The 23,012-nt window shown below is 46.3% G+C and overlaps 1 protein-coding gene across 5 annotated transcripts in view; it reads right to left on the reverse strand.

Annotated features, from left to right (window-relative positions):
• Positions 1–23,012, reverse strand: part of kif26a (kinesin family member 26A) — a 160,009-nt gene that overhangs the window by 9,484 nt on the left and 127,513 nt on the right. For 3 of the 5 annotated variants that reach the window (XM_033027043.1, XM_033027044.1, XM_033027047.1), the window contains 4 exons: positions 22,802–22,985; positions 19,642–19,801; positions 15,704–15,866; positions 10,998–14,451 (listed from right to left, as the gene is read on the reverse strand). In XM_033027043.1, coding sequence (XP_032882934.1) covers positions 10,998–14,451; positions 15,704–15,866; positions 19,642–19,801; positions 22,802–22,985 — 3,961 coding nt within the window. Of the gene's footprint in view, positions 1–9,800; positions 10,165–10,358; positions 10,597–10,997; positions 14,452–15,703; positions 15,867–19,641; positions 19,802–22,801; positions 22,986–23,012 lie in introns of those variants that run through there. The other 2 variants (XM_033027046.1, XM_033027045.1) reach the window with 2 other exon arrangements.

Below are 23,012 nucleotides of genomic sequence, written 5' to 3' on the forward strand. Positions count from 1 at the left end.
GGTCCTCAGCCATGCCTGCGCAGTTGGGGCCTTTCCAGAATTTTTATCGCCATCTTTTTTTCACAACGGCGAAACAGGAAGATTTAAAAAACAGCAATTTACTGCTATTCCGGCCCCACGGGGATCCGCTGCCTTGGCACTGAGACGGAGGCTGGGGCTGTGGCGGCGGCCGCCGGCTTCGGGGACAGGGAGAGGACGGGCCAATCCGAGGCCTGGGCACTGAGCCTGGCTCTGAGGCCGACGGCGCTGCTGGCCTCGAGAACCTGGAGAGGTGAGGAGGGAGTGTGGGGGGATTGATGGAGAGGAGGGGGGAGGGAGGGAGAGGAGGGAAAGTGGGGGAGGAGGGGGAATAGAGGGAGAGGAGGGGAAGTGGGGAATAGAGGGAGAGGAGGGCAGTGGGGGCGGTGAGGAGGGATAGTGAGGGGGCATAAGGGGAGGTGAGGTGGGGAATAGAGGGATAGGAGGGAGGTAGGGAGGGGAGAAGAGTTATGATGGGAGGGAGTGACTGAGGGTAGGGATAAGGAGAGGGTAGGGATAAGGAGAAGGAGGGAGAGGTGAGGGTGGGATTGGGGAGGGGAGGAGGAGAGGGGAAAGAAGAGGGAGGATGAAGAGGAGGGGATGAAGTAATGGGGATGAGGGGAAATGAGCCATGCCTGTGCAGTTGAGGGCTATTGTGTTGGGGGAATGGGTTGCGTTGGGGAATGGGTGAGTGGTGGAATATTGCGTTGGGGAACGGGTTGCGTTGGGGGACATGGCCTCCCATGTGACAGGGACCCAACGGGTCCCACTTAGTCTAGTATATATATCTATATTACTAAAAGTCTGATCTTGACCACTTCCTGTTGTTCTGTATATTGATTTTAGAAAAAACGCTGCCACTTACGGCTGTGATTTTTGGTCATCTTACTCAGTCCCCCTCCGCTGCGCAGGACAAGAGGATTTTACCCATCGATGAAAAATAAAAGAGTTATTAGTGTTTAAAAAAGGTTGAGATTCACTGTCCTGAAGGCCACACCCCTTCCGGAGGGACTATAACACCCGGAAGTGTTGAGTGCCTCAGTCAGTCCCTGCAAGATGGGGGAGTGAGAGGGTCACATCTCTCAGTCTGAGCTGTGAATAACACTGAACACAAGTTTACTAAACTGTGAGTACTTTGGTTTGGAAATGCCTTTCGTTTGGAAATGCTAAAGCTGTGTTGCCTTTGGTTTGAAAATGCTAAAGCTGTGTTGCCTTTGAGTTGGAAATGCTAAAGCTGTGTTGCCTTTGGTTTGGAAATGACTGTATGACTATGAGCATGAAAATATGAATGCCAGGTCGGAGGAGTTTGCAGGATATCAAACCTTGCAACTTTTAATTTGGGGCTGGCAGTGGCGGACTGGGCCTAAAAATATTGGTTGCCAGGAGACAAAGGGGGCCCACCCACAACTACAATGCTATCATTTAACAGGGGCCCACTTGCCATCACTTGCTATCACTTCATCAGGGGCCCACTTGCCATCAGGCAAGCTGACACTCTCGCCAGTCCGCCACTGTGGACTGGTGTGGCATGGAATTGATGGAGATGGGTGAGAGGTTCAGCAACACTACAGAAGAAATCAGTTTCCTTCTATTTCTGATTATCATTATAAACACAGCGTGAAAACAGGCCCTTCGGCCCACCAAGTCCACGCCGACCAGCGATCACCGATTTACATTAGTCCTATGTATGTTATCCTACACTCCCTGCACACTAGGGACAATTTACAGAAGCCAATTAACCTACAAACCCACACGTCTCTGGGATGGGACAGTGGCGCAGTGGTAGAGTTGCTGCCTCACAGCGCCAGAGACCTGGGTTTGATCCCGACTACAGGTGATGTCTGTACAGAGTTTACACGTTCTCCCTGTGACTACATGGGTTTCCTCCAGGTGCACCTGTTTCCTCCCACAATCTAAAGACGCGCCGGTTTGCAACTTAATTGACTTCTGTAAATTGTTCCGAGTGTGTTGGATAGAACTAGTGTAGGGGTGATCGTTGGTCAGCGTGGATTCGGCGGGCCAAAGGGTTTGTTTCCACCTGTATCTCTAAACTATACTAAATTATTTGTGGGAGGAAATCGAAGCAGCCAGGGAAAACCCACACGGTAACAGGGAGAACGTACAAACTCCACACAGACAGCACCCGAGGTCAGGATCGAACACGGGTCTCTGGCACTGTGAGGCAGCGGCTCCACTATCTGCGTCACGGTGATGCACATTTCTGTTTCCTATCCACCTTCCAAGGGCGCGTGACCAATGCAACAGGTGTGGATGAGAATATGCCCGGCAACAATCTCAAACAACCCTATTAACTCGATAATAAGTTAGAATGGACAGTCAGAATAGAATTGTTTATCAGTGAGCAAAGCAAATTCATAATTAAAGATAGAGAGTTACATTTTAGGGATGGAGCAATCAACCTAATTATTGGGGAATGGAATTTGGGCGGCAAAGTGGCGAAGCGGATGAGCTTCTGCCTCACAGCGCCAGAAACCTGGGTTCGATCCTGACTATGAATGGTGTCTGCACGGAGATTGTATGTATTCCCTGTGACCGCGTGGGGTTTCTCCGGGTGCTTCAGTTTCCTCCCACACTCCAAAGACATACAGGTTTGTAGGTTAATTGGCTTTGGTAAAATTGTACATTGTCCCTAGTGTGTAGTGTGCGGGGTGATCGCTGGTCGGCACGGTCTCAGTGGGCCGAAGAGCCTGTTTCCACGCTGAATCTCTAAAGTCCAAAGTCTAAAGAGTTTGAGTTTAGATTAGTGTCATTTGTACCAAGGTACAGTGAAAAGCTGTTGTTGTGTCGTAACCAGACAGCGGAAAGGCAATCAATTAGACCCAGCAATGCAATCAATATGTAACCGTTCTACCTGCATCTTTCAGTCACAGTCAACTAAACCTCAATATATTGCCAGTCACTGGCTGAAATTTTTCTAATTGTGAAAAATATCAAAAGCAAGCAGCTGAGATATTATGAATTGTTATCTGCATCATGCATCCAGATGATTGACAGGCATCTTTGGAATTATGCACAATGTTGCATGCGGCTACTGCAAATAGTACATTTATTGAGAAAGTGCACATACATCATGTGGAGATTGGCTATGCTCTTGCTGCTGGTTTCCAGATAGGATGCCTTTCACTTGAGTATCATGATTTTATCTGGAAACTCAGTGAGACCACGCCATGTCGAATAAAACTGGGAAGTTAGTATAATTCCACATTAGCTCAAGTGCTTTTAACAAAAACTGAGTGAAAAAATATGTAGGCAATGACAATATTAAATAAAAGGACAAGGCAGCCATAAGTGAGAATAGTTTACTGAATAACTAGAAAAATATTACAAATGAATAAGTTATTACTCAGTACAAAAGTAGAATACATAAAATTGTAGTTCTCCGAGCTGCTACCATGTGATAGATTGTACAACTTAATGAATGAGATGGACATGTTGCAAATATATTGTAAGTGCAATTACTACCAATACTTCACATTTCTGTGCAAAAATATTCGGACAACTAAACTATTTTGACAATTAACTTTTATCAGAAACAACTAGCACATGATTGTTCTTTTGTATTTTACAAGTCAATAAAAATTGCTGGTGATGGGTCCCATCCAAGGTGGTCCACCATTTATTGAGTCTTGGTCCCTTGGAAAGCCTTTTGGATTTCTTCAGATACTGAGTGGCTACATCTCAAAGCATCATGGAAGAGTGCTGATCATTCCATAGCTTTGGATTCATATGGGAATCCAGCTACTCTGCTTTCTCTAACTAACCCTAAGCTACACAACATTTTCCTGGGAGAACTAACGCCATGGGGCTATCTACAGACGGCAGTGAAGCCCAAGACATTTGGGTATTTTTAAAGCAGAGATTGATAGGTTCTTGATTATGAATGGTGTCAAATGTTGCAGGAAAAAAACAGGAGAATAACATAACAAGTCATAGGAGCAGAATTAGGCCATTTGGCTCATCGAGTCTACTCCACCATTCAATCATGACTCATCTATCGTTCCCACTCAGCCTTATTCTCTTGCCTCCGACCACGGGGGGAAATGAAAATGGAGGAGGACTGGCCAAGTTCTGTGCCTTCCACCACAGTGATGAATGCTGTGGTGGATGTTTGTGTTACATTTTTATTGTGGTTGTGTGTTCTTTATTATTGTACCGCTGCTGACAACCCAAATTCCACCGACCCTGGTTGTGTGGCAAATAAATTCCATTCAATAAATTCCATTCAAATTCAAATTCTCCCTTGACTAACTAAGAGTCTGGCAATCACCGCCTTAAAAAATACCCATTGACTTGGCCTCCATAGCAGTCTGTGGGGTTGAGAGGGAAAAATAGATCAGCCTTGATTGAATGGCAGAGTAGACTCGATGGGCTGAATGGCCTAATTCTGCTCCCATGTCTTATCGTCTTATGGTCTATGGTTAACAAACCACAAAGAATAGTACAGGTGTAGAAAACAGCTTACTTCCCCAAAGATTCATCCCATCCTACAGGTAATCATTTCAGTCAGCCTAAAACCAACATGGAGCGGCAAGGTGGCACAGCGGTAGAGTTGCTGCCTTACAGCATCACAGACCCTGGTTTGATCCGGACTACAGGTGCTGTCTGTACAGAGTTTATATGCTCTCCCTTTGATCGCTTGGGTTGTCCCCGGGTGCTCCGGTTTCCTCCCACATTCCAAAGATGTACAGGTTTGTAGGTTAATTGACCAGTAAAGATTCAAGATTATCCCTAGTGTGTAGGATAGACCTAAGGTACAGGTGAGTGTTGGTCGGCACAGACTCTTTGGGCAGAAGGGCCAGTTGACACACTGTATCTCTAAATTAAACAGAACTCCTTGAAGATGGGCTTCCAGTTCCTCGTGCTGGCGAGAGCAGGAACAGGGAGATACGGGACCTGAACGCGTGGCTGAGGAACTGGTGCACGGGGCAGGGATTTAGATTCTTAGATCACTGGGATCTGTTTTGGGGTAAGGGGGAACTGTACAAAAGGGACGGATTGCATCTTAACAGGTGTGGGACCAGCATTCTGGCAGGCAGGTTTGCCACTGCTACACGGGTGGTTTTAAACTGAATAAGGGGGGTGGGGTGTCGAATGGGATAGTGGAGGATGGAGTTAAAGGGAAAGGGTTTCTTAAATGTGTGAGCGTAGAGACAGAGGGGTGTAAAACGAGGGTAGAAGCAATAGGTAGCAAGGTGAAAAGTAAAAGTGGCAGGCAGACAAAATCAAAAAGGGCCACTTTTCAACATAATTGTATAAGGGGTAAGAGCGTTGTAAAAACAAGCCTGAAGGCTTTGTGTCTCAATGCAAGGAGCATTCGTAATAAGGTGGATGAGTTGAACGTGCAGATAGCCATTAATGACTATGATATAGTTGGGATCACGGAGACATGGCTCCAGGGTGACCAAGGCTGGGAGCTGAACATCCAGGGTTATTCAATATTCAGGAGGGATAGAGAGAAAGGAAAAGGAGGTGGGGTAGCGTTGCTGATTAGAGAGGAGATTAACGCAATGGAAAGGAAGGACATTAGTTTGGAGGATGTAGAATCGGTATGGGTAGAGCTGCGAAACACTAAGGGGCAGAAAACGCTGGTGGGTGTTGTGTACAGGCCACCTAACAGTACTAGTGAAGTTGGAGATGGTATCAAACAGGAAATTAGAAATGCGTGCGACAAAGGCAAAACCGTTATAATGGGTGACTTCAATCTACATATAGATTGGGTGAATCAAATTGGCAGGGATGCTGAGGAAGAGGATTTCTTGGAATGTATGCGGGATAGTTATCTAAATCAACATGTAGAGGAACCAACGAGAGAGCAGGCTATTTTAGACTGGGTATTGAGTAATGAGGAAGGGTTAGTTAGCAGTCTTGTTGTACGTGCCCCCTTGGGCAAGAGTGACCATAATATGGTTGAGTTCTTCATTAGGATGGAGAGTGACATTGTTAATTCAGAAACAATGGTTCTGAACTTAAAGAAAGGTAACTTTGAGGGTATGAGACGTGAATTGGCCAAGATTGACTGGCAATTAATTCTAAAAGGGTTGCAATGATATGCAATGGAAGACATTTAAAGACTGCATGGATGAACCACAAAAATTGTTCATCCCAGTTTGGCAAAAGAATAAATCAGGGAAGGTAGTGCATCCGTGGATAACAAGGGAAATCAGGGATAGTATCAAAGCGAAGGATGATGCGTACAAATTAGCCAGAAAAAGCAGCATACCGGAGGACTGGGAGAAATTCAGAGACCAGCAGAGGAGGACAAAGGGCTTAATTAGGAAAGGAAAAATAGATTATGAAAGAAAACTGGCAGGGAACATAAAAACTGACTGCAAAAGTTTTTATAGATATGTGAAAAGAAAGAGATTAGTTAAAACAAATGTAGGTCCCTTGCAGTCAGAAACAGGTGAGTTGATCATGGGGAACAAGGATATGGCGGACCAATTGAATAACTACTTTGGTTCCGTCTTCACTAAGGAAGACATAAATAATCTGCCGGAAATAGCAGGGGACCGCGGGTCAAAGGAGTTGGAGGAATTGAGTGAAATCCAGGTTAGCCGGGAAGAGGTGTTGGGTAAATTGAATGGATTAAAGGCCGATAAATCCCCAGGGCCAGATAGGCTGCATCCCAGAGTACTTAAGGAAGTAGCTCCAGAAATAGTGGATGCATTAGTAATAATCTTTCAAAACTCTTTAGATTCTGGAGTAGTACCTGAGGATTGGCGGGTAGCAAACGTAACCCCACTTTTTAAGAAGGGAGGGAGAGAGAAAACGGGGAATTACAGACCAGTTAGTCTAACATCGGTAGTGGGGAAACTGCTAGAGTCAGTTATTAAAGATGGGATAGCAGCACATTTGGAAAGTGGTGAAATCATTGGACAAAGTCAGCATGGATTTACAAAAGGTAAATCATGTCTGACGAATCTTATAGAATTTTTCGAGGATGTAACTAGTAGCGTGGATAGGGGAGAACTAGTGGATGTGGTGTATCTGGACTTCCAGAAGGCTTTCGACAAGGTCCCACATAAGAGATTAGTATACAAACTTAAAGCACACGGCATTGGGGGTTCAGTATTGATGTGGATAGAGAACTGGCTGGCAAACAGGAAGCAAAGAGTAGGAGTAAACGGGTCCTTTTCACAATGGCAGGCAGTGACTAGTGGGGTACCGCAAGGCTCAGTGCTGGGACCCCAGCTATTTACAATATATATTAATGATCTGGATGAGGGAATTGAAGGCAATATCTCCAAGTTTGCGGATGACACTAAGCTGGGGGGCAGTGTTAGCTGTGAGGAGGATGCTAGGAGACTGCAAGGTGACTTGGATAGGCTGGGTGAGTGGGCAAATGTTTGGCAGATGCAGTATAATGTGGATAAATGTGAGGTTATCCATTTTGGTGGCAAAAACAGGAAAGCAGACTATTATCTAAATGGTGGCCGACTAGGAAAAGGGGAGAGGAGATGCAGCGAGACCTGGGTGTCATGGTACACCAGTTATTGAAAGTAGGCATGCAGGTGCAGCAGGCAGTGAAGAAAGCGAATGGTATGTTAGCTTTCATAGCAAAAGGATTTGAGTATAGGAGCAGGGAGGTTCTACTGCAGTTGTACAGGGTCTTGGTGAGACCACACCTGGAGTATTGGTACAGTTTTGGTCTCCAAATCTGAGGAAGGACATTATTGCCATAGAGGGAGTGCAGAGAAGGTTCACCAGACTGATTCCTGGGATGTCAGGACTGTCTTATGAAGAAAGACTGGATAGACTTGGTTTATACTCTCTAGAATTTAGGAGATTGAGAGGGGATCTTATAGAAACTTATAAAATTCTTAAGGGGTTGGACAGGCTAGATGCAGGAAGATTGCTCCCGATGTTGGGGAAGTCCAGGACAAGGGGTCACAGCTTAAGGATAAGGGGGAAATCCTTTAAAACCGAGATGAGAAGAACTTTTTTCACACAGAGAGTGGTGAATCTCTGGAACTCTCTGCCACAGAGGGTAGTCGAGGCCAGTTCATTGGCTATATTTAAGAGGGAGTTAGATGTGGCCCTTGTGGCTAAGGGGATCAGAGGGTATGGAGAGAAGGCAGGTATGGGATACTGAGTTGGATGATCAGCCATGATCATATTGAATGGCGGTGCAGGCTCGAAGGGCCGAATGGCCTACTCCTGCACCTAATTTCTATGTTTCTATGTTTCTAAGATAATGGTCCAGAATTACTGATGCAAACATTCACATAGTTCGGGCAGGGACTGGCATTAACTTAAATGCTTATTCCTCATTAACTTTTAATTAGCTGTTAATTCAGGTACCTCTGACTGGGTTTACTGCTCGCTCCATGCTGATTGCAATAACAAACACATTCAATAAGTAAAGAGTGCCTCGTTAAGAATTACTTTGTCTTTTTAATCCTCTGTAAATTGGGCACAGCTACGGCTTCTGTTGGGGTGGCATGGCTGCACAGTGGCAGAGTTGCTGCCTCACAGCGCCAGGGACCCAGGTTCGATCCTGACTATAGGTGTTCTCTGTGTGGAGTTTGTACATTCTCCTCGTGACCAAGTGGGTTTTTTCCGGGTACTCCAGTTTCCTCCCACAGTCCAAAGATGTACAGGTTTGTAGGTTAATTGGCTTTGGTAAAATTGTCCCAAGTGTGTGGGATAGTGCTAGTGTACAAGGTGATCGCAGGTCGACACGGACTCAATGGGCCGAAGGGCCTGTTTCCGCGCTGTATCTCTAAAGTCTATAGATATCGGGAAAATGCCTTCATTCCACACAGTCAGACTATAGCTATGTATCCTAAGGGGTTATCAGTTCACCTGCCATAATATAGGGGTTAAAAACAACTAGTTACCCTACCTACAGCTAAAGTTTGCAACCCGATATTCAGTATACGTTTTGGTGACCAAACCTCTCGACTCCCATAGCAAAGATTGCAGACTTTAACACTTACTTGACCCTCTACTATTCACATAAATAAATGAAATATTGTACCCAGCAATGCACATATACCTGATGTGTATTCCAGCAGCTAAAGCCCCTGTCCCACTGTACGAGGAAATTCAAGAGTTGTTGCGAGTTTTCCCCGATTCGAACTCGGAGAATGTCCGTAGCGGGTCCGTACGAGTTCGTGGCTGTCCCTTAGAGGCTCGTACGAGTAAAAAGTAACAATTTTTTTCTTCACAAGTACTTTTTTACTTGTGGACATTTTTTGCAGGGATGAAAAAACGTCACGAGTTTACCGGATGTCCCGAGTGCCTACCGTTAGCATTACGAGCCGCTACGAGACATCCACAAACTCCTACGGACACGCTACGGACATTCTCTGAATTCGTATCAGGGGAAAACTCGGGAGAGCTCTTGAATTACCTCGTACAGTGGGACAGGGGCTTAAGGCTCTTGGCTGGCTGTTCAAAACTAAATTGAGGAAAGATTTGCATTTACATAGCAACTTTCACAATCATTTCTTTGGACTTTAGACTTCAGAGATACAGCACGGAAGCAGGCCCTTCAGCCCACAGAATTTGTGCCGACCAGCAATCGCCCTGAACACTAACACTAACACTATCCTACACACTAGGGGCAGTTTGCAATTTTTAACGAAGCCAATTAACCTGCAAGCCTGGATGTCTTTGGAGTGTGGGAGGAAACCGGAGCACAGACTTACACGGTCAGACGGAGAACGTACAAACTCCGTACAGACAACACCTGTAGTCAGGATTGAACCCGGGTCTCTGGTGCTATAAGGCAGCAACTTTACCATTGCCCCACTATGCTACCTCTCTGCCGCTGCGCCACTGTGCCACCTCTCTACCGCTGCGCCACTGTGCCACCCTCAGAACTTCTCAAAACACTATGAGGAGCTAATTAAGTATTTTGGAAATGCACATACTGTTGTAAATCTGGCAAATAAATTTGACAAAGTTTGCTAGCAGATAACAGCATAGATTTATAGCTTGCCGTTGGAGTATAAATATATGCTGTCAACTAATTTTCTTTTTCATTTAATAACATCTGAACTGTATGTCTGTCGCAGTGATTCCTCTGCAGTAGTGGATTCCATCTTGTCTGATTTTTATCCAGGTTTACAGAGAGAATCAAATCATTTTCCACAATTGCATTCACTTTATAGAATGGACCTGTGGAAACAAAAGGAACAAATTACAAATTGTTAATCGCATGCATATATGTTGTACAATTGAAAGCAGACAATTCAAATTCAGTATTATTGCGAAATTAAGACCATTTTTTTCAGATAATTTTGGGCATTCTACTTCGGTCTAGTTCAGACAATATTAGACTATACATGAACGGAATTAAATTTAACACTCACCAGATTATCTGGGTCTCCAAGTTAGATGGTTTGCCGGCTTAGAAAGGACTTGGTGACTTGTCCATGTCTTCAGCAGCATAGCAGCTCAACAATGTTCTTTCAACCTTTGAACAATTTCTTTTCACAAGCCTTTTCAGGTCACAGATTCTTTTCTGACAAGGTTGTGGCGTGGCCAACTTTTCAATGGACGTTGGTACCGAAGTGACTGGTCCAAAGAAAGCATCTTGGTATTTGTGAACTATTGGCGAGAATAATAACTCTCTGGGTGAAACCATGCAAATGCTCTTTGTTCCTGTTGAATCCACTTTGCATAATTATCATCAACAGTTAAGTTGCATTATTCCCTTTACCCTGTTTCAGTACACTGTGGATGGCTTGATTGTAATCGTGTATTATAGCAAGGACCTGCAGATGCAGATTTACACCGCTACCACACAACAAAAATGTTTTTCACTGTACTCTACACACATGACAATAAACTCAAACTAATCAACAAAACTAACTAACTTACCAACTAACTAAGATTGTTGGAGTGCAGATTGAATAATTAGTTTCTGATTGTTTGCTAAAAGTTCAGCTTTCATTGTTCTCTATTTAAAGATCACTATTCACTGAAAATAAACCGTGCAAAAAGCTTACCTGTTGTCCGCTTCTTGGGGGACTTTGCGGTTCGGTTTCGGCTGGACGAGGACATCCCGCTTTCACTCATGGAGTCGTGAGCCGATGAGGCGCTCCCTGTGGCCTCACTGTCGCGGATCATGCTCTCGTAACCACTGCTGCCACCGCTGTGGTAGAAGAGGGCCGTCCTCCCCATGGCCGGCGGTAGCTCGCCGCTGAGCACGCTGCTGTTGTCACTGCCGTGCCCGCTGCTGTAGCGCTGAGGCCGCCGGGGAGCCGTTATCTTACTGTACGGAGAGGGCAGGACCGGTATCTGGGTGATTTCATCGCTCAGGTTGACCCCACTGTCATTGCCGCTGTCCGAATCGGCCGATCCTCTCAAGTGGCTCGTCTTTCCGGGGGAGACTCCAGAGGCCAGCTCGGAGACGCGGCTGTTCGCTGCCCGTACCGCTTGCTTGGTCCCCATGATAGTTCCTTTGCCGGGTTTACAAGCAGCTACCTGCGCCGACCGACCCACCGCCTTCCCGTTCGATGGAGCACTGGAGCTGCGTCCCACCGACTGAGTCAACGACTTTACCGAAGTGCTCAGCCCCTTCGCTCCGCTTGTGGAAAGACTCCGACACTTACTTCCCGACACCAAAGCCTTGTTGTTGGAGGCACATTTGGTCTGATTGGGTTTCACTGGCACGGGGACCATGGAGACAGGTGGGGTTGCCGCTACCGGAGCCGAGGGTGACACACCGAGCCTCGGAACCGACCGTCCACCTCTGCCGTTGTTGCTAATGGCAGGGTGACCACTCTCCTTGGCCGCACTGGTCTTGGATCCCACCGACAATAGACTATCACATCTCTCCAGTGACATCTGACTGCCACAGCGATGCATCGGGTCAGGCTTAGGCATTCTGGATTTTGAAGCAGAAACGTTTTTAACAGGGGACTGCTCGGGTTTGATGTTTGCTGGGGGTCTACTGCAATCTTCAACCAAGCAATGAGACACATTTAGCGTCCGATCTATTTCATTTTCTAACTTTGGTGCTAATACCTTAACAGCTTCTGGGCTGGTACATTTCTGGACACTGGTTAGCAACATGGCTCTGTTTTTCTGCTCCAGACTTGACTTGCGGACGGGAGGGGCAGGCGGCATTCCGTTGAACCGCGGCAACATGCTCGCCTTGGCCGCTGCTGCCTTCTTACTGCTTGTCGACCTCAAGCTGCACGTGTCCCATAGGTCTTTGGGCACAGCTCCTGCATTGGCGCTGGTGTGCATTATTGGCATGGTTGCGACCATTGCATTGCCTTTCTTGGCTTGCGATACTCTCGCCGGGGCTTCAGTTTTTCTGGCAATTGCGCCGGCGCCGCTGCTAACCACGGCCACTTTATTTGCCATTTCACATCCGTACACAACTCGCTGCGTGCAGGAGACGGTTGTCTGAAACTTGCTCAGCCTCGGAATGGTCCCCGTACCCTGGGCAGGTTTCATCTGTTGCTTCATTTGACAGTTTGTACTAGATTTGGGAGGAGGCTTGATTGAAAGTTCTCGGTCCTCTGTTTTTGGTTCCAGTTGGCTGTTTGTGCGACATAACCAAGGATCCTCAAGCTCATCTCCTTGCCGTTGTGTTTCTCCGCATTGTACTGTGCTACTGCTATGGATCACGGATGAGGTAGGCTGTATTTTCCTGGGAAGACTGGACGAGTGAACAGAATCATCTTCGGAAGTTGCTGGGCCAGGACAATGGGCGCTCGTCCTGCATACAGCTGAATCGTGAGTCCCATTCACTGCTTTGGATAAACTTAAGGCATTGGAACTTTTGTTGGCGCTGGGAAGAAGTCGGCTTGTGCTGGGGATTTCATTGTCAAGTTCAGCAGGGCAGAATGCACTGTCAATCAGGGTGCTTTGTTGTGCCAGTGCCATTGGTGCAGCAATGTCTTGCAGCCCAGCAGCTGAGTCCAAATGAAAAGGCCTCAGTGAGTTCCCACCATAACTGTAGCAAGACTGCACAACAAAGGTGTCGGGTAGTTGTGCTCCATCACTTTCAACGGCACAGATGCTGACTTCACTCAGCCAGGAGCTGATTGAGGAGTTGCAAAAGGAGTCGTCAGTCAGCGGCACAGTGGGGTCTAGGTTTGCCCCAGCATTGGTCGGTGTTGAGGTATAAGCTTCAAAGTCATCGTTGATGCTACTGATGATGCTGACTGGTCGGGAGCCTGAAGCTAAAGCCTGCAGCGAGCAGTCGCTGTTAAAGCTGATGATGCTGGCCGGCCGACCACCGACGCCTTCGAAGGACAACTCCTCCACCACGGTGAAGACCAGCTCATCCTCTCCGTTCAGCTCCACCGGCTGCTGCAGTGTCACCGTGGTGGTTAACACGTCCCGATCCACGCAGCCGCTCCACAGCGCTGATCTCCGGCAGCCCACGCCGGACGCGCCGGAATGCTGGCATCCATTCCTGTAACCTGCCGTGCCCCCCTCGGTTGCAGTGGGCTCGGGCTTACTTGCCGCCTGATGGCTCATTCCTACAGGGGGCGTTCTAATGCTGCCGCTGCCACTGAACTCTGAGCTAACGCTCTGTCTGTCCTTTGGTTGGGGCGGGGGCGGGGCGGGGCTCGGCAAAGGTCTCCGAGTGAAGAACAACTTGTCCCGCACCACAGGTGTTATCGCCGCTTGTGGATGCTCCACTGCTGTTGGGCAGTTGGATCTGGCCACGTAGAAGGCGGCTGAGACAGTCTCCTTGACGCCTCCTGCCTCGTTATCCCCGCTTAAATCCCCTTTGCTTCCTTCAGCCCTGCCTTGCGCTTGGAAAGATTCTGCCGTGAGGGAGTGGGATGAGTGAGGTGGGCTCTTCACGGGGGATCCATTCTGTTGCGTTGCAGGAATCAGAGGCTCCAGACTCTGCCCTTCTTCAACCGAAGAATATTTTCCATGCACGTGTGAAGACGGTACTTGTTCCAATGTCGTTGCACATTGTGCCACTTCCTGCACCGAGATAAATTGTGTGTTCTCCAACCTTGGTCCAGCTGCACTGCTGCTGCAGATGAATAGCCCTTGCTCGCAAGAAAATCGGATGGGTTCCTCACTTCCATCAATGCACTCCAGTCTCTCCTGCAACTCAGCAAAGGTGTTGCATTTGAAGTAGTCCCGTTCACTCTTCTTACCCAAGATGGCGACACCAGCCTCCTTGACCCTCTTAGGTTCGCTCCTCCTGTTGAGGGAAGGGATGATGGGCACAAACTCCGGCGGCCCTTCGTTATCCGTCAGTTCTCGATCAGACAGCGCGGCGCCATTGGGACCAACGTAAATGACCGTGTCACACGATTGCTCACTGCTTGAAGAGTAATCAGGGTCACTGGACATTCCTAATGCAGGGAGGTCTGAATCAAGAGCTGTGGTTCTTGCATGAAAGGGCCGTAAAAGTGGCGGTCTCCGAATCCGACCTTCGTCACAAGAACTCTCTCCTCCTGAAGAACTTGAGGCATACTATGTTCAAAAAGAAAACTGATTGATTTTACACAGGAAATACAAACACAAACTTAACAGGAGAGATGAAGATTAAAAAGTTACTTTTAATCCTTACTGCACCAAGGTTATAGAGTTTTTAAGAAGGAACTGCAGATGCTGGAAAATCGAAGGTACACAAAAATGCTGGAGAAACTCAGCGGGTGCAGCAGCATTTATGGAGCGAAGGAAATAGGCAACGTTTCGGGCCTGAAACGTTGCCTATTTCCTTCGCTCCATGGATGCTGCTGCACCTGCTGAATTTCTCCAGCATTTTTGTGTACCAAAGGTCATAGAGTTATAGAGTCATTCCGTGTGGAAACAGGCCCTCCGGCCCAACTTGCCCACGCCAACCTACATGCTCCATCCACACTAGTCCCACCTGCCTGTATTTGGCCCATATCCCTCTAAACCTGTCCTATCCATTCTTAAACATTGAGATAGTACCTCCTCCAACAGCTCGTTCTGTACACCCATCACATAGAAACATAGAAATTAGGTGCAGGAGTAGGCCATTCGGCCCTTCGAGCCTGCACCGCCATTCAATATGATCATGGCTGATCATCCAACTCAGTATCCCGTACCTGCCTTCTCTCCATACCCTCTGATCCCCTTAGCCACAAGGGCCACATCTAACTCCCTCTTAAATATAGCCAATGAACTGGCCTCGACTACCCTCTGTGGCAGAGAGTTCCAGAGATTCACCACTCTCTGTGTGAAAAAAGTTCTTCTCATCTCGGTTTTAAAGGATTTCTCCCTTATCCTTAAGCTGTGACCCCTTGTCCTGGACTTCCCCAACATCGGGAGCAATCCCCCCTCAATCTTCTAAATTCTAGCGAGTACAAGCCGAGTCTATCCAGTCTTTCTTCATATGAAAGTCCTGACATCCCAGGAATCAGTCTGGTGAACCTTCTCTGCACTCCCTCTATGGCAATAATGTCCTTCCTCAGATTTGGAGACCACCCTTTGTGACCACCCTCACCTTAAACTTATATCCTCTGGTTCTCGATTCCCCTACTCTGGGCAAAAGAATCTGTGCATTTAACCTAATCATTCCATGATCTTGCACACCTCTATAAGATCACCCCTCATCCTCCTGTGGTCCAAGAAATAAAGATCACCACTCATCCTCCTGTACTGCAAGGAATAATCTTCTTCACCATAAAACGATCATAAAATGAAATTACAATTGAAATTAATAGCATTTGTAACTTAGCTTGAAAACCAGACTGACCTTGGACTTTTTTTTCCTCATTCGATGAATTCGTGCTGCAAGCTGAATGCTTGTGAGGGTTTCTGCATAGTTGACAGGGGAGTCAGAAATGTGGGTGATCATTGTTGTTCTACAGTTTATATTCCCCAGCGATTCTCTCAACAGCATGGCGAGCTTGCTATCTCTATTGTGCAACAGAACAAATAGACTTAGCTACAAGAAAAGTGTCCAATTAAACATATTCATGATTCGTTAAATTATCTTCCCAGCTGTTATCAGGCAACTGAACCATCCTACCAACAACTTGAGAGCAGCCCTGAGCTACTGTCTGCCTCATTGGAGAACCTCGGGCTATCTTTGATCGGACTTTGAAAGGCCAGAATAGAATGAAAACAGAGAGGATGTTTCAACTAGAGGGAGTGTCCAGGACCGGCGGGCACATCTTCAATATAAAAGGACGTAACTTTAGAAAGGCGATGAGGAGGAATTTCTTTATTCAGAGGGTGGTGAATCTCTGGAATTCATTGCCATGGACAGCTGTGGAGGCCAAGGCTATGGATATTTTTATGTTGGAGATTGTCAGATTCTTGATTAGTAAGGATGTCAGCAGTTATGAGGGGGGAAGGCAGGAAAATGGGGTTGAGAGGGAAAGATAGATCAGCCGTAATTGAATAGCAGAGTAAACTTGAACCAAATGGCCCAATTCTGCTCCAAGAACATATACTTATGAACATGACTTTACTGGGCTTTACCTTGCACTAAACATTATTCATATTATTCTCTTTATTCTATATCTGTACACTGTGGACTGCTCAATTGTAATCATGTATAGCCTTTTCGCTTACTCGATAGCACGCAACAAAAGAAGAAAGCGAATGGTATGTTAGCATTCATAGCAAAATGATTTCAGTATAAGAGCAGGGAGGTTCTACTGCAGTTGTACAGGGTCTTGGTGAGACCACACCTGGAGTATTGCATACAGTTTTGGTCTCCTAATCTGAGGAAAGACATTCTTGCCATAGAGGGAGTACAGAGAAGGTTCACCAGACTGATTCCTGGGATGTCAGGACTTTCATATGAAGAAAGACTGGATAGACTCGGCTTGTACTCGCTAGAATTTAGAAGATTGAGGGGGGATCTTATAGAAACTTACAAAATTCTTAAGGGGTTGGACAGGCTAGATGCAGGAAGATTGTTCCCGATGTTGGGGAAGTCCAGAACAAGGGGTCACAGTTTAAGGATAAGGGGGAAATCTTTTAGGACCGAGATGAGAAAAACATTTTTCACACAGAGAGTGGTGAATCTCTGGAATTCTCTGCCACAGAAGGTAGTTGAGGCCAGTTCATTGGCTATATTTAAGAGGGAGTTAGATGTGGCCCTTGTGGCTAAAGGGATCAGGGGGTATGGAGAGAAGGCAGGTACAGGATACTGAGTTGGATGATCAGCCATGATCATATTGAATGGCGGTGCAGGCTCGAAGGGCTGAATGGCCTACTCCTGCACCTATTTTCTATGTTTCTATGTAAAAGCTTTGCACTGTACCTCGGTACACGTGACAATAAACTCAACTCAACCTCAAATACATGACGGAAATATTTTTTTATTTTGTGTTTTCTCGTCCCATCCCACAAATAATCAGGAATTAACGTGGAGTTTCATTTTAGGTATAGAAAAGGGAATAATTCTGTGCTTCACTCATGCCAGCTCTGCAGCACTGAACGTTAGCTGAAAGCTTTTTATTCTCCTTGCCTGTGGAATATTTTACATCCCTTTATACAAAATGTACAACACAGCAAAATGTCACTGCTGATGATTACAAAACCACATATTTAGCATAATTTTAAAACTTTTCACGAGAAGCGACTCAGAGAGTTTTTAATTGTGGTACAAATGTAAAGAAAATGAATGGGGGGGGCACAGTGGAACAGCGGTAGGGCAGCTGCCTGACAGCGCCAGAGTCCCGGGTTTGATCCTGACTATGGGTACTGTCTGTACAGAGTTTGTACATTCCTCCTGTGACCGCGTGGGTTTTCTCCAGGTGCTCCAGTTTACTCCCACACTCCAAAGACGTGCAGGTTTGTAGGTTATTGGCTTTGGTAAATATTGTAAATTGTCCATTGTGTATGTAGGATAGTGCTGGTGTGCAGTTCCTGTTTCCACTGGACAGTTTCAGTGAAAGGGCATAAAGTTCTGGAGTAACTCAGCGGATCAGGCAGCATCGCTGAAGAACATGGATAGATGACGCAACGGGTCAGGAACCTACCTCAGACTAAAGGTTCTGTATAGGAAGGAACTGCAGATGCTGGTTTAAACCGAAGATAGGCAAAAAGAGTCTGGAGAGAAGGAATGGGTGACATTTCAGGTATGGTCTAGACAGTAAACGTCACCCATTCCTTCTCTCCAGAGATGCTGCCTTCCCGCTGAGTTACTCCAGCTTTTTGTCTTTAAAGGTGATGTAGACAGGTTCAGTTCCTTCTCCAGGCCAAACGGTTTGACTAGCACTGCAGTTGGCAATGGTCATATTTAGGGATGTCTTAATCAGCATTCTGCACCGGGCATCATGATCAATTAATGAACAAATTCAGCAGTCATTAAATATCTGGGATAGAATATTTCTGGGAAGCAAACAGTGAAGAAGTGTAAACTGGCAGGAGTCAATTGTTCTGTAGATTCATAATTCATGTTGTATGTCTTAATCCCCTCAATATGCTGTGTGAGTGCTGCATTAATAATGGCGTGTGTGAACATGCTGCTTTTTTCGCCAAGAAAATTCAGCTCCATGTCTCCGAGCTGTGACTATTGAGCCCTTTCCAGGATTCAGTCTTGCATCCCCTGTGGTCTGTGACTCAAATTAAAAGTTGAAATTCTTGCCATCTTACAATTTGTTCATGAATTCTGGAGCGTTTATAATCTTCCAAAAAATTGTCATGCCAAAATGAAATTGAGTTGGTATGTACCCAACATTAATTTCTGCCTCGGTCTTTGCCATGGTTCCCGTAAATAGTTGTGCTGTTAGAATGGCTAAGTGCAGGCTGGGATGCACCCTTCCTCACTACAGATCTTGACAAAGCTCCTGTGAGTGTACAGGCGGCTCACTGACTGGGGATTAGTTATGCTGCAAGTTTTAGTGCTACAGTTGTATAAGACTTGATTGAAGGAGCAAATTCAACGGGCAGAATGGCTTAATTCTGCTCAAATGGTCTTTTGATTGCGTAGATCTGTCTGAAGAAGGCTCCTGTCCCGAAACATCACCTATTCATGTTCTCTAGAGATGCTGCCTGACCCGCTGAGCTACTCCAGCACTTTGTGACTTTTTTTGTAAACCAGCATCTGCAGCTCATTGTTTCTACTTATAGAGCCACCTCTTGGTTCATAAATGTTCATAATAAGATGCTTTGTTGTAATAATGCTGACCCATAATCCATGTACATGCCTAAATGTTTCTTCGACATTGCGTTTGTACCTGCCTCAACTACCTCCTCTGGCAGCTCGTTCCATACACCCACCACCCTTTGTGTGTAAATGTTACCCTTCGGGTTCCTATTAAATCTTTTCCCCCCTCACCTTAAACCTATGTCCTCTGGTTCTTGATTCCCCTACTCTGGGTAAAAGACTGTGCATTTACCCAATCTATTCCACTCATATCTTATACATCTCTATAAGATCACCCCCAATCCTCCTGCGCTCCAAGGAATAAAGATCGAGTACCCAACCTCTCCCTGTAGCTCAGGCCCTTAAGTCCTAGCAACATCCTCGTCGATTAACTCCAAATGTATTCAGCATTTGATAACACTGTAGGAATTGCAAAGTGGTCAATTTAAAGTGACTCATAAAATGAGCTACCCCTCATAAAAAATCTTTTCCCCTCACCTTAAACCTATGTCCTCTGGTTCTCAATTCCCCTACTCTGGGCAAGAGACCCTGTGTGACTACCCTAGTTCCTCGCGAGCTTAACTTACTTGTATGGAACATGTTTAGCACCATTGACTAAAGCCAAAATGACATTGCCCAGAGCTGAGAGCGACAGACAAAGACCACCACCGGCATCCCGACTCTTGCTGAGAACCTTCTCACAGCTGCCCAGGTCCACCAGGTGTAATCGGCTGCGTCCCCCCGACACTGCGGAGAAAAACAAGGAGCGCAAATCCAATTAGTCGTTGCAAATCTGCCGACGCACAAAATCAATGCAATGTTGTTTTTGACAAGACCGAGGAGATTGGGATTGACTTCAGATTTTAGACTTTAGAGATACAGCGTGGAAACAGGCCCTTCGGTCCACTGAGCCCACGCCGACCGGCGATCATCCCGTACACTATGACTATTCTACACACACTAGGGACAAGTTACAATCTTTACCGCAGCTGATGAACCTACAGACCTGTACATCTTTGGAGTGTGGGAAGAAACTGGAACACACGAAGAAAACCCAGAGGGAAAACGTACAAACACCGTACAGAACATACAAACTCCACACAAATAGCACCCATAGTCAGGATGGAAGCCGGGTCTCCGGCACAGTTAAAGGGCTTTCTCATTGTGCGACCTGAAGCAAGACCTAACAAGATTTAACATCGTGGGAACCTTCTGCGATAGCAGTACGGCATTCGTGGACCACCGAGGACCTCCGTGGCGCTAACGGCAGGTAGTCGTGTGACTTGGTAAGGTCGGGAGAAAATTCAAACATTTTTTAATTTCTCCAAGAGTGTCTTGAGCAGCGTTGCAACATTGTATGGACGCAGATGCCAGTGCGATATCCGTGCGATATCCGTAATGACACTTGCGAATACCGTGGGAACTCCTGCGAACGGTAAACCCGGAAGCTTGACAGAAGGGACATAAGGTGAGTAAAAGAGGTGGTCTCAATATCGCCAATGGACCATGTGTCCATCGAGGACGTCCCACCTAATTGTCATTGTTTGAGAATCTTTTTCACAGTAAGACTTGCAGAGATGCCTCTCAGAAAATCGCAAAGAAAGGGGTCAAAGAAAGTCGGAAAGTTTTTAGCCATGCAGGTAAATGAGGAGGAAACTCAGCAAGAGAGACAGGTGGAGAGGCAAGAGGAGATGCCAGAGATACCACTGCCTGTGGGCTCCTTGGAGCAGGGAGAGGGTGATCAGGGTGTATTTGAGATTGCCTCCCCAGTAGCTGTTGCCTCCATAATATTCTCAGCAGACGAGAACATAAAGGTTAGATGGCAGAAGGTAAAGCCATATAACTTCAACAGGGAACAAGAGGGTGAACTGGTGGAGTGGTACCAATTCAATGAGATTCTCTATGACAAATCCAGAGAGGATTATAGAAATAGGGAGAGAAAGCGCAACCTGCTGGAGACGAAGGCTGCTGAGTATCCCCGGTGCTCATGTGAGTAACTATAACAATATATTAGTTTATGTACAGGAGAACAATTTAATGTTATCCATGATTTTAAAACATACAATGCTACAGATGTAAAAGTGCTGTTTTTGCAGTCACCTTTAATTTATCTTATAAGTCTGTCTGTTCCCTGCAGCTGCAATGTAAAAGTAGTGGCAGACAGCTTTTACACCCTCTTCGTTTGAAGTGGGAATCATGTCTCTTTTAGAGCCATAAAATAAATTATGCGAATTCTACGAACGGAGGATATTTATATAGCGTGTGAAAAAAAAGTGACATCATTTGTGCCACGTGATTAACTACACTACAGTCCACGATGTTCATTCACGATTAACGGGAAAGATCGGGAGACGGACAAGTCAGTCGCACAAATGACAGAATTGCCGAGTACCGTGGGAACTCTTTATCGTGGGAACACTTTATCGTGCGGAACTCGTGCTGGACCACGACCACTTCACTCGGGTGACATCTTGCTTCAGGTCGCACCGTGAGAACTCGCCATAAGGCAGTAACTCTACCACGGCGCCACCGTGTCACTCTCAGGACTTCAGGAAACTAAGTGGTACTCATACCCCTGTATATATTTGTGGCACCGAAGTAGAGATGGTTGAAAGCTTTACATTTCTCAGATTATATATCACCAGCAACTTGTCCCGGACCAGCAATATTAAAGCAATGGCCAAAAAAGTTGCCCTCAACAACTCTCACCAACTTCAACAGATGCGCCCGAAAAAGAATTTTATCGGGATGCATCACAACACTAGCTGCTCCATCCAAGGCTGCAAGAAATGGCAGAGAGTTGTGGACGCAGCCCAGATTATCACGCAAACCAACCTCACTCACTTCCATTAACTCCATCTACACTTCACGCTGCCTCGGCAAGGCCACCAGCATAATCCAGAACGAGTTGCAACCCAGTCACTCCCTCTTCTCCTCTCCCCCATCAGGCAAGATTTACAGAAGTGTGAAAGCGCACACATCCTGATTCATGGGCCGTTTCAACGAGCTATTATCAGGCAACTGAACCATCTCATCACCAACTAGAGAGCGGTCCTGACCTACCTACTTCATTGGAGACCGTCAGACTATCTTTAATCAAACTTTATTGGACTTTATCTTGCACTAAGCCTTATTCCCTTTATTCCGTATCTGTATAGTGTGGGCAGCTTGATTGTAATCATGTATGTATAGGCTTTCCACTGACTGGATAGCATGCAACAAAAAAAGCTTGGGTAGCACTATGGCGCAGCGGTAAAGTTGCTGCCTTACAGCACCAGAGACCCGAGTTCGATCCTGACTACAGATGCTTCTCTGTACGGAGTTTGTACATTTTCCCCGTGACATGCGTGGGTTTTCTCCAGGAAGCTCCGGTTCAGTGGACGGCGTGGACTCAGTGGACTCAGTGAGCTGTTTCCGTACCGTGTCTCTAAATTAAACTAAACTCATCTAAAGTAAACTTTTCACTGTAACGCAGTACACGTGACAATAATAAACTAAATTAAACAAAAGACATTAATGCTACAAACAAACACGACTTTGGCTTTTAAAAGTGAACGGACTTCCCCCTTTAGATAGACACAAAATGCTGGAGTAACTCAGCGGGACAGGCAGCATCTCTGGAGAGAAGGAATGGGTGACGTTTCGGGTCGAGACCCTTTTTCAGGCCTGACCGCTGAGTTACTCCAGCATTTTGTGTCTTTCTTCAGTTTAAACCAGCATCTGCAGTTCCTTCCTACACATACATACTTCCTCCTTTGCCGCTCTTCTCCATCCGATATTGGTAGATGTGAAGAGTGAAGAGCATGTGGGAGTTTCTTCTCTCCTCCTCATCGCAGTCTGGCCGGCTGGTCCTTCTGGAGGCAATTGCAGCGTCAAGGAAGTGGGCGGCTTTCTCTGCAGTGGGGGCTCTCAGCTCGTTTTGATTCTGAAGCTGTACGCGAAGAGAGAGGGAAAAAAA

This window comes from Amblyraja radiata, chromosome 9 (genome assembly GCF_010909765.2).
Source record: "Amblyraja radiata isolate CabotCenter1 chromosome 9, sAmbRad1.1.pri, whole genome shotgun sequence".
NCBI lineage: Eukaryota > Metazoa > Chordata > Chondrichthyes > Rajiformes > Rajidae > Amblyraja > Amblyraja radiata.